Raw genomic sequence first — 21,730 nt, forward strand, 5'->3', positions numbered from 1 at the left:
AGAACCTCTGAAAATCAGTCCCCCTTAAGCTCTTAACATGGAGCTTCAATGGATACTCTGTATTTGGAGGAATTCCACCCATTGGGCCTGACCTGTGCTCTTTACTCAGGTTAAATTTCACTGAAATTAATGGAAAGTTTTGCCAATTAAGAGCACAGGACCAAGCCAATTGTTTGGAAAATGCTGAATGATTACTGGCCCTGCTGTCTACAGTATTACCAGTATTAGTATACACTGAAACCATAAGTGCAAAGTCTAGAAGAGCAACAATCCTTTGTTAGTGTGCTGTCAAAAACACTAACAACTCAAGGCTATGAAGCACTCTGGATTGGTTAGGTGAAATTCAATTCACCTGCACCTGAGGAATCAGGCTTTATGTTGGTGAAGTGTCCATTTGCAGGCAAACGAGTTGAGGCGGCTACTACTATCCCCCACCAATTGAGGGTGTGGGCTGCATTACATCCCCCAAAGCTGTTGCTATGCTTGTGGGGTGCCACAGCCACTTTATGTGTGATGAAGCCATGTGGTGTGTTCAGGCCACTGGATCCACAAAAATGCTCCAATGGTATGGAGGGGCTTGAGCTGCGTCTGGGCATCATGCGGGAATTTTACCTCTAAAGACTATTGTAATGAAAATGTTAAACAGAGTTAAAGTTAGATCTTGACCTTTGATACAGACATACACATTAGAGAGCAGGACTGATCATTACTAAGTCTGTACACAAAAGACTTTACAGAAAGACTGACCATTATGATGTGTTCAGAGAAATGGTGAGATTTTATTTCATGCTGTGTGTTTATTTCAGTGAGTAAAAATCTTTCTATCTAATGAAATTCACACTCACCTGGATATATGAACACTTCTAGCAGGCAGATAATTTTTTTTTTCATTTCTATGCCATTAATTAAATGCATATAGTCATATTGTCTAGTCAGTGAAGAATGGACTGACCTCATCATAGAAATCAGGATTCTGTGAATGATGTAGCACTGCTGTGTAGGCTGCTGTGGTAAATAATGGTCCGCCAGGCTTCCCATAAATACACTGTTAAAATATTATACTTCAGTTCAGTTGTCAAGGCATGCTGATAATAGTAATATAGCCATAGCTCAAAAGGGGTTTACAAAAGTGTCTTTCCTTTATATGGACTCATCCTACACAATTCAACTCCAATTCTTTACTGGGTTCTCTAGGCACAACTCCTCCTCCCTGCATTGGCAGGACCAGGGTATTTAATAGGTCCTTTCTATTTCTAGCTTCTATGATTCTTGATTAGCTTATTTTATGTATGGGAAAACTGAAGTGCGGGTTCTCCCACTTTTGTGCCGTATTCATTGAACAACTCTGTATACCACAAAATTAGTTTGGAAATCTAACATAGATAATCTTAGTTTTTTAATGCCATCTTAATGCATCATACCTCAACATGCACAATCTACATTTTGCTGTTCATTAAGTGAGCCATGCAGATGTGACGACCACCAGCTTGGCTGATATGCTGAAGCTTGAACAGGGGACCTCCAGGGTGAAAAGCCAGAGCTACTACAGCTTGAGCTAAAAAGCCAAGGCTTTGTAGCTGGGGGCTGAACCAACTCATTTCCATCACAGATGGGGACTTGTAACACACACCTACCAGTGGGTTACACACAAACATAAGGATAGTAGAACTAGCCCTGCAGCCCTCACAAAGGCAAAACCACCATATAAATGTGAAAAATATGTAAAACAACAAATTGGGCTGTTCTTTGTATCTAATCTACTATATTAGATACAATATATCTAGGGGAGGATTTTCAGTGGCAGTTATGCTCCTTTGTCACTTAGGTGCTTTTGAAAATCCCACCCTTTAATTTTAAGTAGCTCATCATGATGATAAATAAGGCCCGGATTTTCAGATTTAGACCTAGGCACCTTACTGTGTGGAGATTTATACGCCAAAGTCAAGCGTGCACTTGCTTTAAAATTTGGACCCTGAATACCAGTTTAGGCACTTAAATGTCTAAGTGCTAAATAAAGATGTAGGTACTGAGATTTCCAAGACAATCTAGGGATTTAGACAGGTGTTCCATTAAAATTAATGGGAAATATGTAAATAAACAAATCCCCACAACAGCTTGGAAAATCCTCAATCCAAGAGCCTGATCCAAAGTCTATTGAAGACAATGGAGAGGCTCCTATTCATTTCCATAGGCTTTGGATCAGGCCTCAAATCATATCCTTAGTGGGTGTAAATCAGAATAGCTCCACTGAACTCAATGAAGCGAAAGTCATTTACGCTCGTCGAGGACTGGTGCTGGGTGCATAAAACAGGCGTTTTGGAGCTTAAACATGGATTGAGGTACCTGGCTTAGTCATCCAAATTTGAAAACTCAGGCTTGTACTAGGGGTGTGTATGCTTGTGTCTGTCTTGGATTGTAAGCTCTTTGGGGCAGGGACTGTCTGCTCTGTGTCTGTACAGAACCTCACATAATGGGGTCCTGTCCATGACTGGTGCTCCCAAGTGCTAAGATGATACAAATAACAAATAAATAAAAAATAAAAATAAAATCTGTGTCCTATGCTGTCTATATTGAAAACACTGTATTGTTTTCCTAAGGCTGTTTCCAGGTATAGTATAGGCACAGCGTGACATTTTAATTCAAAACATACTGTATATGATGACAGTGCCCTTTTCTTGAAAGTAGCCATCTTTTGCAAGTTTTTTTGCCTAATCATTGAATTAGCACTGCAGGGTTGACACTTCCAGCTGATATAGTTAATAACTGGTATTAAAAAGGATCGTTATGGAAACTTAGAATATATTACAATATTCACACTTTAAATGTTCCTGATTAGAATACTCTCAATTGCTGGGTTTCATACGAAACCTCTTTTGACACATTGTTCTGTGAATGTACTTTGTCTTTGGCTCACCTTCATTGGCTTGGCTCCTTCTTCATCTGAACTTTTAACTTCAATACACACTGTTATGTTCCGTGCCTGCAATAGTGATGCATTAAAAGTGTAAATAGAAATAGTTAGCCCATTAAAATACATACAAGCTAAGATGTGTGAAATATAACAGGTTCTACTTAAAATCTGGAGAACACTATGGATGATGAGTCATATCCTAAATACTTGCAGCTCCCCCCAAAACTCACTGGAAATAAATGTGTAAAAAGGAGAAGAACTTGCAGGCACCAAACTAGGCTGCAAATGCATTGTGCAAAGGTAAAGCATAAAGGGACCAGTATTTAGCCCTGTCTTGAGTTTAATTCATATTCAATCAGTATGAATATGCATATAGCTCTCAAGGTTCATTTAAGAGAGGATCATCTGTATACATATTTATATTAAAATATATTTCCCTAGAATATTGCCCAAAAAGCAATTACTGCACTACATCTTCTTTGAAATGCCTTCATAGCATAAAAGGTTCCTTTAATCTGTAAAATCACTTCCAGGAAATTCTTACTGTGCTTAAAGGTTCCATAAAGAATTAAATAGACTGCAAGTTAGTTCAGTAATTTAGGATCCTATTCTGCCTCCCTTTAGCTATGATGAGTAGTTCTACTGATTTAAGTGAGACCACTCATGCATTAAGGGACAACTCAACCTGACTTAGGGGTGGCAAAATCAGACCCCTAAATTGTTGCTTACTGTACCTTGCTGAAGCATTTTTGGCTATCGTACTTGAGATGTTTTGGATAGATGTATATTTGGTTCTTATACACTCTATAAGGCCGGGAATATTTTGTTGATTCTTGTACAAATTCCTCCACTTCCACCGTAGGTTGATGCTCCTCTGTATTATCAAATGGCTTGATTGGGATAAAAGATGATGTTACACAATCTTCAAAAAAATAAAATAAAAAAAATCAATCAGAAAATGAAGTTGTCATTTTATAAATACACTAATAATAAGTATGTAGGATGTAATATCCAATATCGAGACACAAAGGGCCAAATTCTATCCTCTTTTACACCAGTATAAATCTATAGTAATTGCACTGATTTACATTTAAGTTAAATATAGCACTGAATAACCTTTAAATATACAGTATCCAAGACAAAGCATAGTACTGTCATTCCAACTCTTATAATTTCAGCAAAGTTATAGCTCTAAATGCAACGGAAGTGTCATTAAAATAGATTGTTTCTAATGGAGTTAACATCTCTATTTAGCCCATTTTTTCATTTATTTTTTAAAGTTCATCTGCTATCTAACCGGCAGCCAATTAAATCAAGAGATACGTTACTTAGAACTAGATTTAATACATCAGAGAATCAGAGTATCTGAATTCAGTTCAAGAGATAGCTGATGAACATAAGTCTGCTGTCATCCAGACAGCAGAGTAACTCAGCACAGACGTCACAAAAGCACAGATTGGTATTCCAATGTATGCTACTAAATCAGCAACAAGCTCGATCTCAGTAGGAAAATATCCATGGCTGTCTGAACTACACAAGTCCAAGGAGGTCAGAGACACTGATTCCTTTTCCAAGGAAAAGCAACCTGAGGCTCAACCCTGCAAACTCTAGAGCCAACCAAGAGGTAGTCAGATCATGAAAGCAAGCTCTCCTGCCTCTTTTACATCCTAACTCTCCCCCTTGCTCCCTTCAGAACCTCCACAATGAGAAGTCATGCCACCATCAGGCTGGAATAAAACTTCTATGGGACTATTGAGTAACAGCAAGATGTGAAGGCTGTTTCTCTGATCAGTTACTATATTTTCTTTTTAACAAACTTAAAGGGTTCAGCCTTCCTTCCAGTCAATTTCTCATGCTTGCTCCCAGACATTTTCATTCATAGCTGTCAGGTGTATTCCTGAAATAAGCTAGAAAGTGCCATTCATGGAAGCCTTTGTTCTTTACCTCCTAATCAATACCAGTAGTGTCAAAGGTGAATAGCTGAATTACATTCCCTTAGTACTGACCAGCCAATATGGGCCAATGGCTACCATAAGCGGCTCTTTATCTGATTTATTCTCATTAGCTCCATGAAGTTGGTCACTTTAGCTGACCTCAAGAATCCATCCATCAGCCAATGAAAAATTCAATGGTCACACTCAGGCTTTTGAGAGTTCTTTCCCAAATTACTAACATTCCATCATCCTGGAAGATTCTGATCCCAGATTAGGATGTCTTGGCCTGCATAGTAGAGTCCAGTAATTTTTCCATGAGCACTTGGCTGGACAGAGTCCAGGCACTCTGCTCTGGAGAAGGGGATACATTATTGCTCTACTGCCTCCAAATGATTAGCCCCACTGTGCTAGCAGCAGTGATAGGTATATTTCTGATTGAAACAAGCCATATATAAGATAGGAATGAAAGGCCTTAAGAGGATAATGGGATATTGCCTTCAACCTATTCATTCTATTTTAAATGAGTTAGGAAGAGCTCTGCTGAAATACGTAAACATGTCCAACAAAACTAAGGAATGAACTTTTTGTAAAAGTTTTCAGAAAAAAAAAGTCAATTTTTTCTGCCAGCTCTAGAATTAGACCATCTCCATGTTTGAATATCTGCACCATTGTTATACCAGTGATGGTCTCTGTTAGATTCTCAGAAAGAGACAGGTAAAACTGGGTACCAACAAAATAGAAACTAACACAGAATCTTGAGGACTCCAGCCCCTCCCCTGAAATGTATTGCATTTCTAGCAGCTCACAAAATATAGTGATATAGACCCATATATTTCCCTACTGTGTCAAATTAACCATAAAGGAGAGAAAATAATGCAAAAACACTGCAGCTTTTAAAGAGCGATGGCTCAGGAACATTCTACCCCACCATCACCACCCCTTAGGAACTGTGAATCCCAGCCAGTCTATGAAGTAGTTTTCAATGCAAACACACACACACACACACACACACACACGTCTGGCCATGTTGCTACTGACTACTAGGCCACTAGCTATTCTCTGTGACTCCACTGAGTGGAGCCTCAGAGCCCTGTTTTTTTTAAATATGAATTTAATTGAAAGAAAAGGGGGAACACCCAACTATAGCAGTTATTGCTTGCCTTCCTACCCCACCCTCTGGCCCGCCTTCCTTTCTGTGAATTGTTTGGCAGATGCATGGATATTTTGCAGAAGGGAGACTTGTGGCTATATACCATAGGGGGGACATCTCATGTAGCTGCCAACACTCCCCTTGCAGGATGTACATATGTTTGGCTCCCTTTCATCAGTCAGCAGAGGGGACAGGGCTTTTATATCAGGTTAAACACTGACATCTTCTCCTAATTTTCAGTACTTCAGGCACTTGCTGGACATATTGTAAATCAAGCATTATTAAAACAGAGATTCTCCTTCTGATGTCTAATGCAAACTGATGCTAATCCTCAGCAGTGAAATGTCAGTTCTTAGAGAGACAGTCTTACTGGGAACTTTTTAAAAAGATTGCTGGCCAACTCTCTTTTCATTAACTTTCCTTAGCATTGACTAAGAATAATTAAAATTTTCACGGAAAAGGAGCTGCTCTCAGGCCTGGTCCAAAGTCCACGGAAGTAAAGAGGTTTCTTTAAATTGACTACAGTGAGCTTTTGATCAGGCCCTTAGAGGAAGGCAAATTTTCTGATGCCAAAGGGCTGTTAAAACTGTTATTAATAGTTCAGGGTGGGATTTTCAATGGAGCCAATGGGAGCTAGGCCAGCTCCCACAGACTTTCAATAACTTTCATAGGCACTGATGCTGGGGGTGCTCTGGAGCTAAAGCACCCACGGAAAAAAAAATAGTGGATGCTCAGCACCCAGCAGCCACAGCTGTTCGGTGGTACCAAGGATCAGTTGTTTGGTGGCTGGGGGAGGTGCTCGGGGGAGGGCAGAGAGCAGCGAGCTGCGGGTAGGAGCCTCAGGGGAGGAGTTGGAGCAGTGGGTGGGAAGAGGCAGAGTGAAGGCGGAGCCTCGAGGGAGGGGGCGGAGTTGGGGCAGGCCTTAGGACAGAGTAGGGGTAGAGCACCCTTGGGGGAAAAAACTTCCACATGCACTTTGAAAAACCCAATATCAAAAGTGAATATGGAGTTAGGCAACAACATATCACAGAAATCTGTGTGAAAGAGGGCGTTTTGCCTACAGTGATATTTGCAACAAAATGGGGAACTTTCCCTTAATTTTATTTAAAAAAATACCTTTGACATTTTTGTGAAGTTATTTTGTAGTTAAACTTTATGTGAAAATTTCTCAAAATTGATGCAAATATAAAATGCTAAGTATAAATTAAAACATATATAATTAGAGAGAAGTGCTTTACATCCTTTAAGAATCTTACCTCCCTACTGGGTTGCCTGATTATGCCTCAGCTAGTCTGGTGTTCTAGTGACTGTATCATAACAGAATGACTGGCTGTTAATTTCATTCCTCACTAAAGCTTGGCAAATATTTTTAACAAATTGTTTTTTCACTGAATTGCATTTTTCAGGGTCCGAAATTATTAGCTAAATTCATGTCCCATTTGATGAATAGTTTTGGTTGGGAAAACAAAATCAAAAGAGATGAACCTTTCATTTCAATAGTGTTTTGATTTTAAATTTAGCCTTAAAAAAGCGAGGAAAAAAGGTAAAAAACATCCAAAATGCCCCAACTGAAACAAAAAACTCAGAAAAAGAAAATCAAGTCAGCCAAACCATTTTGGTAGGTACTGAGCTTTTCTCAAGACTGGGCCACAGAGAGAGGTGGCCCTTGAAGTAGAAAGAGAACAAATGAAATAAATTTGGGTTCGGCGACTCGGCATAACTACAATAACAACACTTCCTACAGGGGCTGATCCAAAATCCACGAAAGTCAATTAGAGTCTTTCAATTGACTTCAGTGCACTTTGAGTCAGGCCCATTCACATGCACAGGCTGTGACTCATCAAATGAACACAGGACATGATCTTTCTACAATACAAAATAGGTTACTTCAAGGCATAGAAAAAGATGAAGAACAGTTTAATATGTATTGGTTAAAAAAGAATCAAAACAAACCCCCCAAATAATTAAAAACTAAAAATTACAGTTCCTTCTTTCCTGTCTTCCAGAACTGTGACAAAGCAACAATTAATTTTAAAGGCTCACATTAAATTTTATAAACCCAGAATAATTATAAAATTGAATCATACTTGGGTGTTCCAAAGGGAAACAATTTACTGCAATGTCTAGGTTGCCAGGTATGGTCTGTATTTTGCTAATCTTCTCTGCTCTGCAATGACAGAAATGAAAACATTTTAGGAAGCTGGTGTAAAGAATGCAAGAGGGGATGTAATTTCTGACTTAAGAGAGCAATATGAAATGAAATATCACCAGTCATTTAAATCATGAAATAGTGAAAGGTAAACCGTATTTAGAACTACCAAACTGTGTAAGAAAAACAAGTCCATTACTTTCCTAATAAAATTAAAATGGGTTAATAGATATGAAATCAAAATAACACTTTGATTAATAGAAAATCTTACTTCCAACTAATTCCTACTTGCAAAATAGTTTCATATGCTCCCACAAAACCCTCGGCCCATATTCTCCCTACCGTCTCCTCAGCCAAGGGTGACTGGACTCCAGCAGATCCAAACCAAGGGGTGCAGAAGTGAGAAGTGTTGCTTCATTCCTGCCTTCTCTGTGGAAGTACTTCCTTGGGGATTTTGTGGGGAGAGGGATTCATGGGAAAGGAAGGAGTCATATGGAAGAGAGTCATGAAGGACCCATGGACTTTTGCATGTGAATTAGTGAAGACCTCATCAGCATTAACTTACTGCTTTTCAATTAGCTTACTGCTCTACAATTTGAAACATGCCCCCCTTTAATGGGAATTCTGAAAACACTCACTTGTGGGGAGCTCAGGGCATCCTGGCTCCTGCAGCAGCCATATTGAGAGGGGACAGAGGCACAGGCATTGTGTCTGCATGGATGCCCTGAGGATGCCAAAGTGGCCTTGCTCTTCTCTAAAAAAGGAGATGCTTCAGACAAGCTGACTAATGCATCTATGGCCAACACTTTAGTTTACTGGTGATATCAGTGAACGTACTGCCATATACTCATAACTATGAGGATTAAGGACCTGATCCAAAGCCTACTGAAGACAATGGGAGTCCTTCCATTGACTTCAATCAGCACTGAATCAGGTCCTAAAAGAATTTCCTACAAATGGAATTGTGATGTTTTATCAAATTAATGTGCTTTTTGTGGGTTGTTTTTGGGATGTGAGGCGACAGGAAGATACTGTTTCTCTTGTCCCTCACACTGGTGCAAATATATCGACTTCAGTGGAATTAATCCTGATTTACACTTGTGTGAGAGGAGAACCAGCCAAATCACCATTTCATAATTCACGTACTGGCAAACGTTTGAGAAAAGTAGATGCTCCCAATGTCCACTATACAGGTTGCCGTGGAGTTCCCAATTATAGACAATAGTGAGGGATAGGAGAGCTGTTAAAGGGTTATTTTCATTTTCATGTATATTTCTCCTTTTCTCAGTGTGTTCTTGCTTGTTCCTCCACCTGCACCTTCCCTAATGGACACTTATTCCATGAATCACTATCTTTTAGTTGTAATAATGTGTACTAATATCAAATGCCTTTCCAATTATCCTGGAAAGCTCAGCAGATAATGGACTAATGTGAAAAACATGCATTTAATATGGCTATTTTGGCACACTCACCAATGCGAACAAGGACACTAATGAAAATAGCATTATAACTTTAGGCCTCTCCCAAGCTGACCTCAGACCCATTCCTTACCTTCTGTATTCTGCTATTAATTTAATCAAATCTTCAGTTGAAATCTTGCTACTTTCTTGCCTGAACAATGGTGAAAATCGGGAGTCTCTGTCAACATTTCCCTGATTATCCTTAAACACTGGTCTACAAAGAGAGAAAGCAACATATATTTGATGACAGCCGGGCATGCTTAGTCATATTACTTGAGAATTTTCAATTCACATATAATTGTTCATCACTGATGACACAGTATGAATTTCTGTGCAAAAGTCAAAGGGAACAGATAGTTAAAATTGCTCTCCAGGGCATATACTTCAAAGCAAACATGCTATTCTTAGTTTTTGTTAGGGGATATAGTTATCCTTAAAAGCACCCCTTTTGGGTGTTCCAAAGGGACACAATTTATTTATGTATGTAGGCCCCAGTCCTGCAAAGATTTAGGCATACATTTAATTTTATGCAATGTGAATAGTTCTACTGACTTCAATAAGATTACTCACAGTGCACAAAGTTCATAGATTCACAGGGACCATTCTGATCATTTATTTTGACCACATGCAAAAGACAGACCACAGAATTTCACCAAGTCATTCATAATCAAGCCTATAACTTCTGACTGTGCATATCTTTTAGAAAGACATCCAATCTTGATTTTAAAGACTTTAAGTGATGGGGAAATCATCACACCCTGAGGTAAATCGCTCCAATGGTTAATTGTCTTGACTGTAAAAACAAACAAGCAAACAAACAAACAACCCAAACCGAAAAAACACACTGCACCTTATTTCCCTTTTGAATTTGTAAAGCTTCAGCTCTGAGCCATTGGCTCTGCTTATGATAAAATAAGCATGTCTGTAAGACTTTGCAGGAGTGGGGACTTAAAATGTAACTTCTTTGGGGCAGGGACCTTGAGCCAGATTTTCCAGCCCATTAAATCTGCTTTGTACCTCTCCAGAATCACAAGGGTAGATTTAAACTGGTGTAACTTGTCTCAATACATGTTTGAAGAGTTCTAACTACACTTTTAGTTATATAAACAATAACCAATTTTAAAATGCTAGCTAGAAACAATGGAGATTAAATGGAAAAAGGGATATCATATTATAATTAAGAAAAATACATATCAGCTTTTGATTGCACAGGAAATCATTTTCAGATATTTCCACTTCTGCTCACTGCCACTTTCAGGATTTAATTAAGACATTCCAGTGCCCTTTGAAATGCCCAAGGGTTCAAACACTCTGGCTGGATTGGATACTATAGCAGCTGTGCAATCAAAGAACATTGGATTCAACTGCATCATGAAAAAAAAGTGCTTAAGGAAAGTAAAATGCTTTTGACACAAAGGGCTACTCCACAAACCATGTAGCCAGCCTTTTTTCTTCCTTAATTTACATCTCTGTTATATTGCCAGTGAAAAAAGAATTGATGTCAGTAGGAAACATTGCCAGATACCAAATAAAAGAGTAAACTCCGAGGAGAAGATTCAACTGATAAGGACAAATGTACAATGTCATAACTCATGTAGCTGAGGTGGAGGGACCAACATTAAATTTCTCCATAACTACAGGGAAGTAACCTAACTCTGTTTTATCAAATGCTTTTAGCATTGTTTATATACTCCAAAGCCTTAGGTCTCCAGATTATCAGGAGAGATGTACAAAATAGCCAATAAGTAGCCTCCATTGTACCACTAGAATTTGTGGAGTGACTGCAGAGTCACCGTGGGCTGGGGGAAGATTCCTCACTCTCTGTTCCCCATGCATTCAGTTACTCTAGCACAGTGATTCTCAACCAGGGGTACACGTACCCCTGGGGACACACAGGTCTTCTGGGGGTACATCAACTCATCTAGCTATTTGCCTAGTTTTATAACAGGCTACAGAAAAAGCACAAGCAAAGTCAGTACGAACTAAAAGACAATGACTTGTTTATACTGCTCTATGTCCTAATACACTGAAATGTAAGTACAATATTTTTATTCCAATTGATTTATTTTATAATTATATGGTAAAAATGAGAAAGTAAGCATTTTTTCAGTAACAGTGTGCTGTGACACCTTTGTATTTTTAGGTCTGATTTTGTAAGCAAGTAGTTTTTCAGTGAAGTGAAACCTGGAGTACACAAGACAAAATCAGACTCCTGAAAGTGGTACAGTCGTCTCGAAAGGTTGAGAGCCACTGATCTAGCAACTGGGGCCTTAAAAGCATCCAGGCTAGAAGAGTAAGGTGGAGATGTCAGTCCAAACATACTGATGGACTTTCACTGCAGATTAAAAAGAAAAGGTATGTAAGTAGTGCATACAAAATATAAATATATCGATACAAATGGGTAACTGCTGTGGAATTAGGTGTTGCACCTTTAAGGGCTGAGCTCCCTAGACAGAGTTTCAGGGCACTGAGAAGCTCTTGTTGTTATGCACAGCCAGTTGTAACCAAACACAGAATAAAGCAGATTTCGTGCAAGCCCTGAGTGATCACTGAACACCACAACTGCATGAAAACTACGCACGTGAATGAACAAAATAGGCAACTGTGTATGCAAATAGATTCTTACATCCACAATCACCCACTTGCAATAAACCATCTTTACAGCCTATTTTGCTACTATTCATATTTTGTGTGTGCAGTTAGAAAATTTGGTCACCTTTAGGCATGTTATAATGGGGCTTATGTATATACATTGAGAAGAGAATTATGTGGCTTTTTGCTTGCCAGATCATACTGGTATCTCAGTTATTAGGGCTTAATAAAAGCTGAAGAATTGCTTTTGGAGCAAGCATTATGTATATTACAGCTCTAGTTAACTAACTTCAGTCTTAAACTTTGCTAGATAGATTTATTCTATGAGGCACACTTGCGAGTGAGAGAATCCCTAACCATAGAAAGCAATCTAAAGGTATTTCAGAATGACAGCTGACATTGAACAAAATTTGAGTTAACTCAAAGAAAGGGATGGATCATAAAACTCTCATAAAATCCAGGAATTTAGCATTTGAATAATAATTTTTTGACTCTCTACTGATCGTTGCTTGTGTACTAGAAGCCTCCTTTATGGAAAAGTCCTAGATAGCTAAAAATGAATTAAACTTTAATATTGTTCTATACAAAATACTCTGAAATCAATAGAATTTAATAAATAATGAGATCCTTTGTTAACTTTTTAAACATTTCTATATAATTTTTTAGTATGGATTTCATTAGCTATTACATTGTAATTATACTGGTTCTACAGGTTAAAATATCTGTAGAAAGGTCATAATTGAATATTAAACTTGGTATGACATTTCTTAAGGGTTGGCTAAGATACTGTGGAGGGATGACAGGTTTTAGAGTAGTAGCCGTGTTAGTCTGTATCCGCAAAAAGAACAGGAGTACTTGTGGCACCTTAGAGACTAACAAATTTATTTGAGCATAAGCTTTCGTGGTCTGCTCCAGGAATGCATCAGTTCCATCTGATGAAGTGGGCTGTAGCTCACGAAAGCTTATGCTCAGATAAATTTGTTAGTCTCTAAGGTGCCACAAGTACTCCTGTTCTTTTTGTGGAGGGATGGCTCGCCTGTGTGGTCAGAGATACAGGGCCAGCTCCTCAGCTGGTAAAAGTCAGCATAATTTCATTAGCTTCAGAGCAGCTATGTCAGTTTACATCAGCTGAGAATCTGGCCCCAAACCTTGCAAGGTGTTAAGAGGTTCACACTATGGGATCTCATATAAGAAATCTGTGTAGGTAGAGGGGTTGGAAGCAAGAGGGGTGTGTAAAAATTAATCTGAGTGAGTAAAGTTTCCCCACATCTATTAAATGGAGACCAGACATACATCTACAAATCTTGGCAGGTTTGAGAATGGAAGGCTGATGTATCACACTGTAATTCTAATGTATAGTGTAATTACAGTCACCTGCAAAAATCTAGAATGCACCAAATGAGACCAATGCCTGAGAGAAATCCTGGCACAAACCTGAGTCAGCAACCTGAAGGCTGCGTACAATTCTGTTATTACATAAAGTAATCAGAGTTCCAATTGCATGAATGACAACATGACACATATGCAATTGTCATATTTTGGCTGAGTGAATGAATATGTAAAAATCACACTGTGGCCATCTGTAATTGCTTTAAATTATAATAACTCAAAAGGGAAAATTTAGTGGGAGCACAGTTAATGCCAGAAAATAAATAAGCGGAAAATACATTTTCAACCCAAGATTTTTGCAATTTATCATAGTCAAAACACTTTTTGTGTGGTGTGATGTGTGTCTTGTGGAAATATCTATTTTCAAGCTACAAAATTAGAAATATATTTTACTGGATCAAATTCTTGTTATATCAGTATTTGTTACACTTCATTGTTCTTATACCACTGTGAGACTAGAGTATGGCAACAGATTTACTCTGGATTTACACTGACATAAATGCGAGCAGAACGTGACCTACTGAACCAAATTCAACCCCGGCGTAACACCAGTGCTGTCAATGTGTTTATGAATGTAGTGAACTTGGACTAATGTGTTTCTGCTACACTGTGTCATCTGCCATGTTCTCATTAATGATTGAGAAGTTTAAGAAGAGCCAATAATTAGACCACAGCATATTTCACAGTGGAAAAGAAGTCTGTAGTTTCGAGACTACACAGTGAGATGGCCAAAGCACTGTCATTCCTGGAGCAGACCAAGAGTAGAACCAGTATCAAGATTCTTCATTGATAAAAACACTCAGTGAGGGCAGGCTGAATGTGACTCGGGTCCGGATCCTTAAAGGTACTTTGATGCCTATCTGCCTCTTTAGACACTTAACTCCAACATTTAGGCATCACTGACATTTTCAAAGCAGCCTTCAGCTACCACTTAAGTCCTGTAGGCACCGAAGTTTCCTTGGGTCAGCATTTGGAAAACCATCTAAGTGCTGATGTTGTCCCACAGCTAATGAGCAGCTTGGAACTCTAAAACAAACCAAAGACTTGGAGGCCCCAAAATAGGATTCTCAAATTAAGCAGGGGTGCACCTATCTCATCTGTGGGTCCTGTTCCTGTGGGTGTGCTCAGACCATGCCTAACACCTGTGAGCTGCCAGCCCCCCCATCAGGAGGGCCAGAGGCAGGCAACCAATAGGTGGAGGGGCAGCAGACTGCCTTATTGATCAAAAGACATCTGGGGGGCACAGGGAAACACAGAGCGAACACAAGAGAGATATCGAGCACCAGCAGCAGTGAGGGATGCTTTTGGTTGCTAGGGCATGGACTACTGCCTGGTCTACACTGGGGGGGGGGGGGGGGTGTCGATGTAAGATACGCAACTTCAGCTACGGGAATAGCGTAGCTGAAGTTGACGTATCTTATTTCGACTTACCTCCCGTCCTCACGGCGCGGGATCGACAACTCCCCCGTTGACTCCGCTACCGCCGCTCGCCCTGGTGGAGTTCCGGAGTCGACGGGAGCGCGTTCGGGGATCGATATATCGCGTCTAGACGAGACACGATATATTGATCCCCGATAGATCGATCGCTACCTGGCTTAGATGCCTAATTCCAGGAGAGGGTTTGTGGCTGAGGATCCTGAGGCACTTAAGCCCCCCGCTCCTTGGCATTTCTCTCCTTGCTAGCTTAGGGGGCTCCCCTCTCAGCTGATCGGCTTCATAAAATCCCTTCTCAAGGCAGGTAACTCTCCTCATGCTCTATCTGAGGAGCCTGGCACCCAGACTGGAGCTGAGTTTGCAAACTAACAACCTGATCCAGAAAGGTGCCAAGAGATTTCACATCCCACTTAGCTCGATGGGAATGAGGGTTTAGGGATGCTGATGAAGGGCTCGATCATGTCTGCTAGGTTCTGACCCACAATGGGGTTATTGCAGAGTAGTGCTGCTCTGGTGGGAGTTCTTGACTGAGGCACCGTGCGTCTCAAGCTATCCAATGCACTGGAGCAATGCAGCCCCTGCACATGTTCCCCCCTGTGACCAGCCAGCTCTGCCTCTGCCCCTCCCCATGCCTGCAGTGAGTAGTTCCTGTGCAAAGGAACCAGTGGTACAGCAGCAGGAATGATCTAGGCAGGAGAGAGTTAATAAAAAAAACACCTAGGTTTGGCTCCTAGCCTGCATATAGCTCCATTGTACCTTCCCTTATATGCTGAAATTGTTCTGCCAAACCAACGGACAACTATTCATGTAATTTTGATGAATGGTCCTTTAGCTATATAAAGCTGATGAATATTGATGTGCATCCTTGAACTGAGTACAGTACAGCAGAAGAAATTATCTTCCTTTTCCTTGAACAAGTAAACCCCTCTCCTTACTTTATTGGAGATCAACCAAACTATCTGCCAATAAAATATAAATGAGTGCTTCTAATAGCTCTGCTTTGTTGTTCTTTTGCCTCCCTCCCCACCTCTATATTATAGAATCACCACCTCCATCTGCCCTGGGGGTGGCGACAGTGCCCTCTCGGTGCTCCACAGCTCCAAGTCAGATAGGAGTACCCCAATTCCAGACCCATCATGTGCATTACAACTACCCCTGATTATCACTGACAGTCCCTCAACTAGAAAGCTGTCAAGTGGTGGGGGGCTGCTGCTCCCCAACTGCTTCTGTAATGCCTCCATTTAATGTCCTACCATTCCTGAAACACAATGGCAGGACAGGAGCTATAGAAGAAAAGTGCTTCTATCTCTAGCAGACCGTACTCCTTTGACCAAGGTTCCATTCCCCACTCGGTGCATATACTACAAACACAATGGGGAGCAGTGGTCTCTGGGCAGCAAAATATTGAGAAGTAGAACAAAGTTGAGGAGGACAGAACAAAACAGAAAAGGAGGAAGAAAGGAATCAAAGAAAAATAGAGACAGAGGGGAGGGAGAACAATACAGGAAGGGAGAAAACCAAGGCAGAAGGCAGGAATCCAGCTGTCAGGTGTCACAAGGTGACTGGACCCTTTAAGGGGAGATGTGGCCAGCCCTACCTCTGGGGGCAAATCCTAGAAAGGGACTGAGAATGGTACTGCCAGGGAGTCAGGTTGGGCGCTGAATGCTCTAACCCAGGGACAGAGACTCTCAAAGCCCAGAAAGGGGCTAAGAACAGAGCCCAGAGGATGAGCTGAAGAGAAGCCGCTGAAGGGCAAAAGAACCTTTTTGTTTGTTGGGACCTTTCAGTTGGACTTTTATTACCCTAGAAAGGGTTAAGTTTTGTTTGTGACTTGGCTGGAGGGCTAAGCGACATCTCCAGCACAGGCCTGTGGAAAGTGGGAGACGACGCAGAAGGAAACAGACAGGGAACATCTGTAGTGCCACACTTGGCCTGCAGGGGGGTACTCCAGGGCCGGCACACCCCCATGACACCTGGGAAGAGGAGAAGGCAACAAAGAAAGCAGGGAAAAGTCCCAAAGGAGAGATGAGGAAGTGAGAGAGAGTAGAATGCACAGATGTACTATGGAAAGAAAATGGACAGGAAGCAACCACAAGAAGAGGTAGAGATCATGGGGTAAGGGTTACAAGAGAGGGGACACAACAATAAACACCTTATTGTCATTAATCATTACTGCAAAGATAAAATAAATAAACCTCCAGCTTTCTAATGCCTACTGAGAATGCTAACAATGCAAGCACTTCCAGGGCATTCTCCCCCTCTACCACCACCAAGGCATAGGCACTGGAACTACTGGGAGCTTGTGCAACCCCCAGATCTTTGGCCAATGTTTCTCAAAACTCGACAGGTGTAATCATAGGGCCAGAGTTCCAATCTTGGGTGCCTACATATAGGCTCTTAAATCTGTATTTAGGCAGGTATTCAATTCCCATTTCAAAGAAGAATTAGCTTTGTAAAAGTCTCCTGAAAGAATTTTAACTTTCAAACCTCTCTTAGAATATTTAGCACAAAATCGCTCAGAGTGGGGCTACTCCTGCATTATTCTCATAAATTGACATTGCTCTTGATGCTTTCTAGCAACTTCAGCATGTGTATGAGTGATAGATGCTACCACACTAATATTTAATGGGAAAGTGACTGTAATTCATTTATGTAAATAAAGGGAAATGGGACCAAACAGAATTGATTAAAGCCACCAGGGTCAGCCAGGGGCATGGATAAAGTAGAAAGTATTAGTTTGAAGCTGAAAATGTGACTCATAATAAAAGTACATGAATCCAAGAGCAGGGTGAGCTGTAAGATGTTGTTAGAAATGTTATGTAAAAGTAATCAATATACATACCTCACTGACCAAGCAAATGGCATACGGTATTTCCCCAGCTTGCTGCAGAACTGTTTGTTGGATTTTAACACTTTTTGAGCACACTAGGTAAAGAAAAATAAATACCATTAGTACCATCAGTACCGTCATCATAGTTTTTGTTCTTGGAAAACAGGCTTATTGCAAGTTGAAACAAAGGTGGCTTATGCGTACCGGAAATGCAATTTAGGTAGTGTTTATCTGAAGGGTTAACAAAATCAGACCAGCGTGGTGGAGCGTCATCATGGGAGAAGTTTACTAGGGAAAAGTTGCACTCTGCTGGAGGTTCGCAGGGGGTGGCACTGGGCATGGGAGGAGGTGAGAACAGGGTAACCAAGGATGCATTGTTTGAGTACATCCTCTGAGCAACCTCTGCTGGGGGGTCTATTATGCAGCCCCTGAAGAAATGTAGTCTTCCCTTCCCTCTGGTGGAAGCCACTGGAAAAGGGCAGAATTGGAAATACTACATGTTCTTCCTGCAAATTAATCCCTTCCATGGTACCAGGGTGCTCTTGTTTAAATTAACTAAATGGAAGATTGATATTCTGGACTCAGAGCTGGGATATCTTAGTGCAGCCAGCAGATGTCAACCTGGATTCTGTCATGCCTTATAATTTGTGCAATCCCATTAAAATCAATGGGGTTTCATAGGGCCTAAGTCAAGGCAGAATTTGGCCCTTCAGTGTCTGGAAAGCATTTTGAGTGCATGTAAATTCAAGTAGCAGATCAACCATGGAGTTTAAAATTGTACAGGCAGACCAATAGAAGAATTTTTTTTTGCTGAAATAGTTAAAAAAATACACGTCAGGAAAATGTGTACAATGGCAGGTACCTTTAGGCGTTTACAATTTCAGTGTCTCTCTCCCAGTTTATTGAAATTACATTTTCTGAAACCTATAAAGTGGGGACCTCAAATCTGCTGTGGCACTCTGTGCAACACACTCATGTCCTAATCATTATGTAGAGTCAACATATCAGAGTGAGTGAATATCTCCTTGGCATACAGAGCCCTTCTTAAACCTTTGTGTGAAGGAAGGGCAAGTGTGAACTGGCCACACAAGGTATGTCTACATTGCAGCAGGGAGGTATTCCAGTACCATAATGTCCACACTGCTATTTTTAGAGGCTTGGTGCCAGCTGAGCTAGCGTGAAACTGTCTACCCCCGCTGGGCATCACACCTCTCAGATGCAGTGTAGACGTACCCACAAAGAAGCCTCTGCACCCCATGTGCACCATGGAAGTAGACTGTACACCCGCCTACTTGGGACTGTAGCGGGAGACTAGCTAGGATCTGGTGTCCCAAAATCACTTTATAATGGAAGCAGTCGTCATTTTAGCCCATTGCAGCATTGGCAATGTAGTCATGCTGCCTGCCTTTAGATTGGAGCGTGTGGATGGCTGGACCCAAACACCCACTTAATTCTCCTCTCAAAGGGTAGTTACTTATGCTTTGTATGGGGCTGGGGGCAGTGAATTTCACTCCACTGGAGTAACAGTGGCACAAGTAGTACACAACAAATGGATTCATAGATTATAATCACACAGTCTTTCATCTAGAATACGGGTTTACCAACTCAGTTCTACTGCCAAATGTCCTGATGCAAACTTCATCTACTATATTAAGTTTATTCCTGCATTACATGTTTAAGGGCTTCATCTTACTTCCACTGAAGTCAATAGGAATATTGCTACTGACTTCAATAGGAGAGGATCCTAACTGAGTTTGTACAATTAAGCATCCATAAACTGGTAAGCCTTGCAAATATAGTGTGCAGCGTTTTCCACCCACAGGAGGACATTTACATGAACAATCAAAGAGGCAATTTATGTTTATATTGCATTACCTTATTAGAGTCTGGATTCTTAATGTAAGGTTCAGCACTGCTGGCAATATTTCCCATGAGCACCTTTTCTATTCTTGCCACCAAAACAATCTCAGAATGGGGGTTACTTATGGAGAAAAGAGCCTATAAATAAAAGAGAGTACAGTTAATAAGCATATAACAATTCTGTAACAAGTGGAGACATTGTCAATGCCCCCAGCTGGTGGAAAGGAAGTTCCTGTTTGAGCCTAAGTGAACCTAGAAGGATTCTGCGTTGGTGGATCTTGCACTTTCTTCTAGTCCCCTTAATGGAGATGTTACACTAACAGACACACCAGGACTTCACTTCCTTAGGCTTACTTAGGTTTATTTGTTTGGACTCACAGGACCAAATACAGAAATGATGTGTAAATGTTAGATCTTTTACACGACCTGAAACCCTTTATGGTTCGTTAGTCTCCCTTAGAGTTACTCACATACATATGTTCTCACATAGTTCAAAGCAACCACAGAGTCACATCACAATGAACAGTAAACACAATACACAGGAGTCACTGGCCAGCAATCTTCCTCCTCATTTTGCAGTCTTCACACAGAAGTGTGCCATGCTGCATCTCATCCGGTCAACCACCTCGTCAAACCAATTTGCCGTGAGTGCCCTCTGCCCTTCGCACCTGGCACCAATCCCTGAAAAACTTCTCTGGCCCATCCAGATGTCCCACAACTCAAGTTTTCTTTGTCTGATCATCTTGATGATATCCAGTATCGCTCCAATTATGCTGTAAATTTGGGCGATCACCTCCTCGTTAGTCGTGTGTGAGGTATAGCTAATGCTCAGCAATCACCTGCAGTATTCCAATTACAAGGCAGAAAGCCTCTTAATGTCCTGGTTCCTTAGTGTCGATGTGTCACACGCATAAAGTGAGGTGCTGAAGACAAGAGACTGCAGCAATTTCATTTTGCACTTCCTGGTAATACCTTTGCTTCTCCAAATGTGGCTGCATGTCACTAGGGCAGCAGGAGTGACTCCAATTTTATGTCAGACCTTTAAGTTATGTTCAGCATCCTATGTGGTCAAGCTACCCAGGTATTTGAAGTGCTCAACACACTCCAATGTCTCCTCAAATTTGGGTAGAAATATCTTCAACTTTTCAACAGATGTGGATGTCACCACCATCTTTGTCTTTCCATGTAATATCTTTAGACCTAACAGTCTCTGCTTCCATCTCTACTCTTTCTAGCAATGTTTGCACCTCTTCTTCCGATGATCCAATCCAGTCAACATCATCAGCAAAGCACAGATGACAAATTTTTCAACCACCGATGGGTACACCATCCTGTAGGATTCCATCAGTGGCTCTTAAAATTTCTTCTAGATAACCATTGAAGAGGGTTGGTTATAGCATGCAGGCTTATCTGACACCTATCCTCAAGTCACTGAGCGGACATAAGCAGCACTAAGGAAGTCTAACTGAACTTAAGGGGAAGTCTAATTAATGCCTCACTTTTGAATTCCTTTGGAATCCCAGAAAGGGCTCATATTGACTGGTTATCTGTTCTGTGATATGTACACATATGTAAGATGAGAATATTGAATATGATACCAGAGTGATATATTTTCAATACAAGAAATCAGATAATTTGTATATTTCATTATGATTCCCCTTTTGCTTTACATACAGAGGAATCTGTATTTCTGGATGCTAACATACCAGAGCTGATTTCAAACAAAACTGTAGCTAAAATTGAAACTATTCACTGGACAATATCAATTTTGAGGATTATTTTTGATTTTCTAATTGGAAAATTGGAAATAAAAAATGTTGTTTCAAATCAACACTAAAATGAAATGACATGTTTTGTTTCATTTTGATTTAAAATATTGTTTTGTTTAAGTTTGGGAAATAAAAAAAAAATCTATTTTCAGTTTTTGGATTCCAGTTGGAAAACAATAAAAAAAGCTTGAAAATTCGTGCTTTCCCCACTTTCACACACTTCTTTACCTTCTCCTCCATTTCCCATTGGAC

General features: G+C 40.5%; 1 protein-coding gene across 3 annotated transcripts in view; it reads right to left on the reverse strand.

The window, feature by feature from the left end:
- Window positions 1-21,730, reverse strand: part of DOCK10 (dedicator of cytokinesis 10) — a 194,104-nt gene that overhangs the window by 78,011 nt on the left and 94,363 nt on the right. For 2 of the 3 annotated variants that reach the window (XM_029911090.1, XM_029911091.1), the window contains exons 2-9: window positions 19,725-19,847; window positions 17,862-17,944; window positions 9,696-9,818; window positions 8,487-8,588; window positions 8,083-8,162; window positions 3,646-3,833; window positions 2,915-2,980; window positions 953-1,045 (exon numbers count right to left, since the gene is read on the reverse strand). In XM_029911090.1, the coding sequence (XP_029766950.1) occupies window positions 953-1,045; window positions 2,915-2,980; window positions 3,646-3,833; window positions 8,083-8,162; window positions 8,487-8,588; window positions 9,696-9,818; window positions 17,862-17,944; window positions 19,725-19,847 (858 nt within the window). The remainder of the gene's footprint in view (window positions 1-952; window positions 1,046-2,914; window positions 2,981-3,645; window positions 3,834-8,082; window positions 8,163-8,486; window positions 8,589-9,695; window positions 9,819-17,861; window positions 17,945-19,724; window positions 19,848-21,730) is intronic. The other variant, XM_024195224.2, reaches the window with a different exon arrangement.

Source organism: Terrapene carolina, unplaced genomic scaffold (assembly GCF_002925995.2).
Source record: "Terrapene carolina triunguis isolate 2854851 unplaced genomic scaffold, T_m_triunguis-2.0 Scaffold88, whole genome shotgun sequence".
NCBI lineage: Eukaryota > Metazoa > Chordata > Testudines > Emydidae > Terrapene > Terrapene triunguis.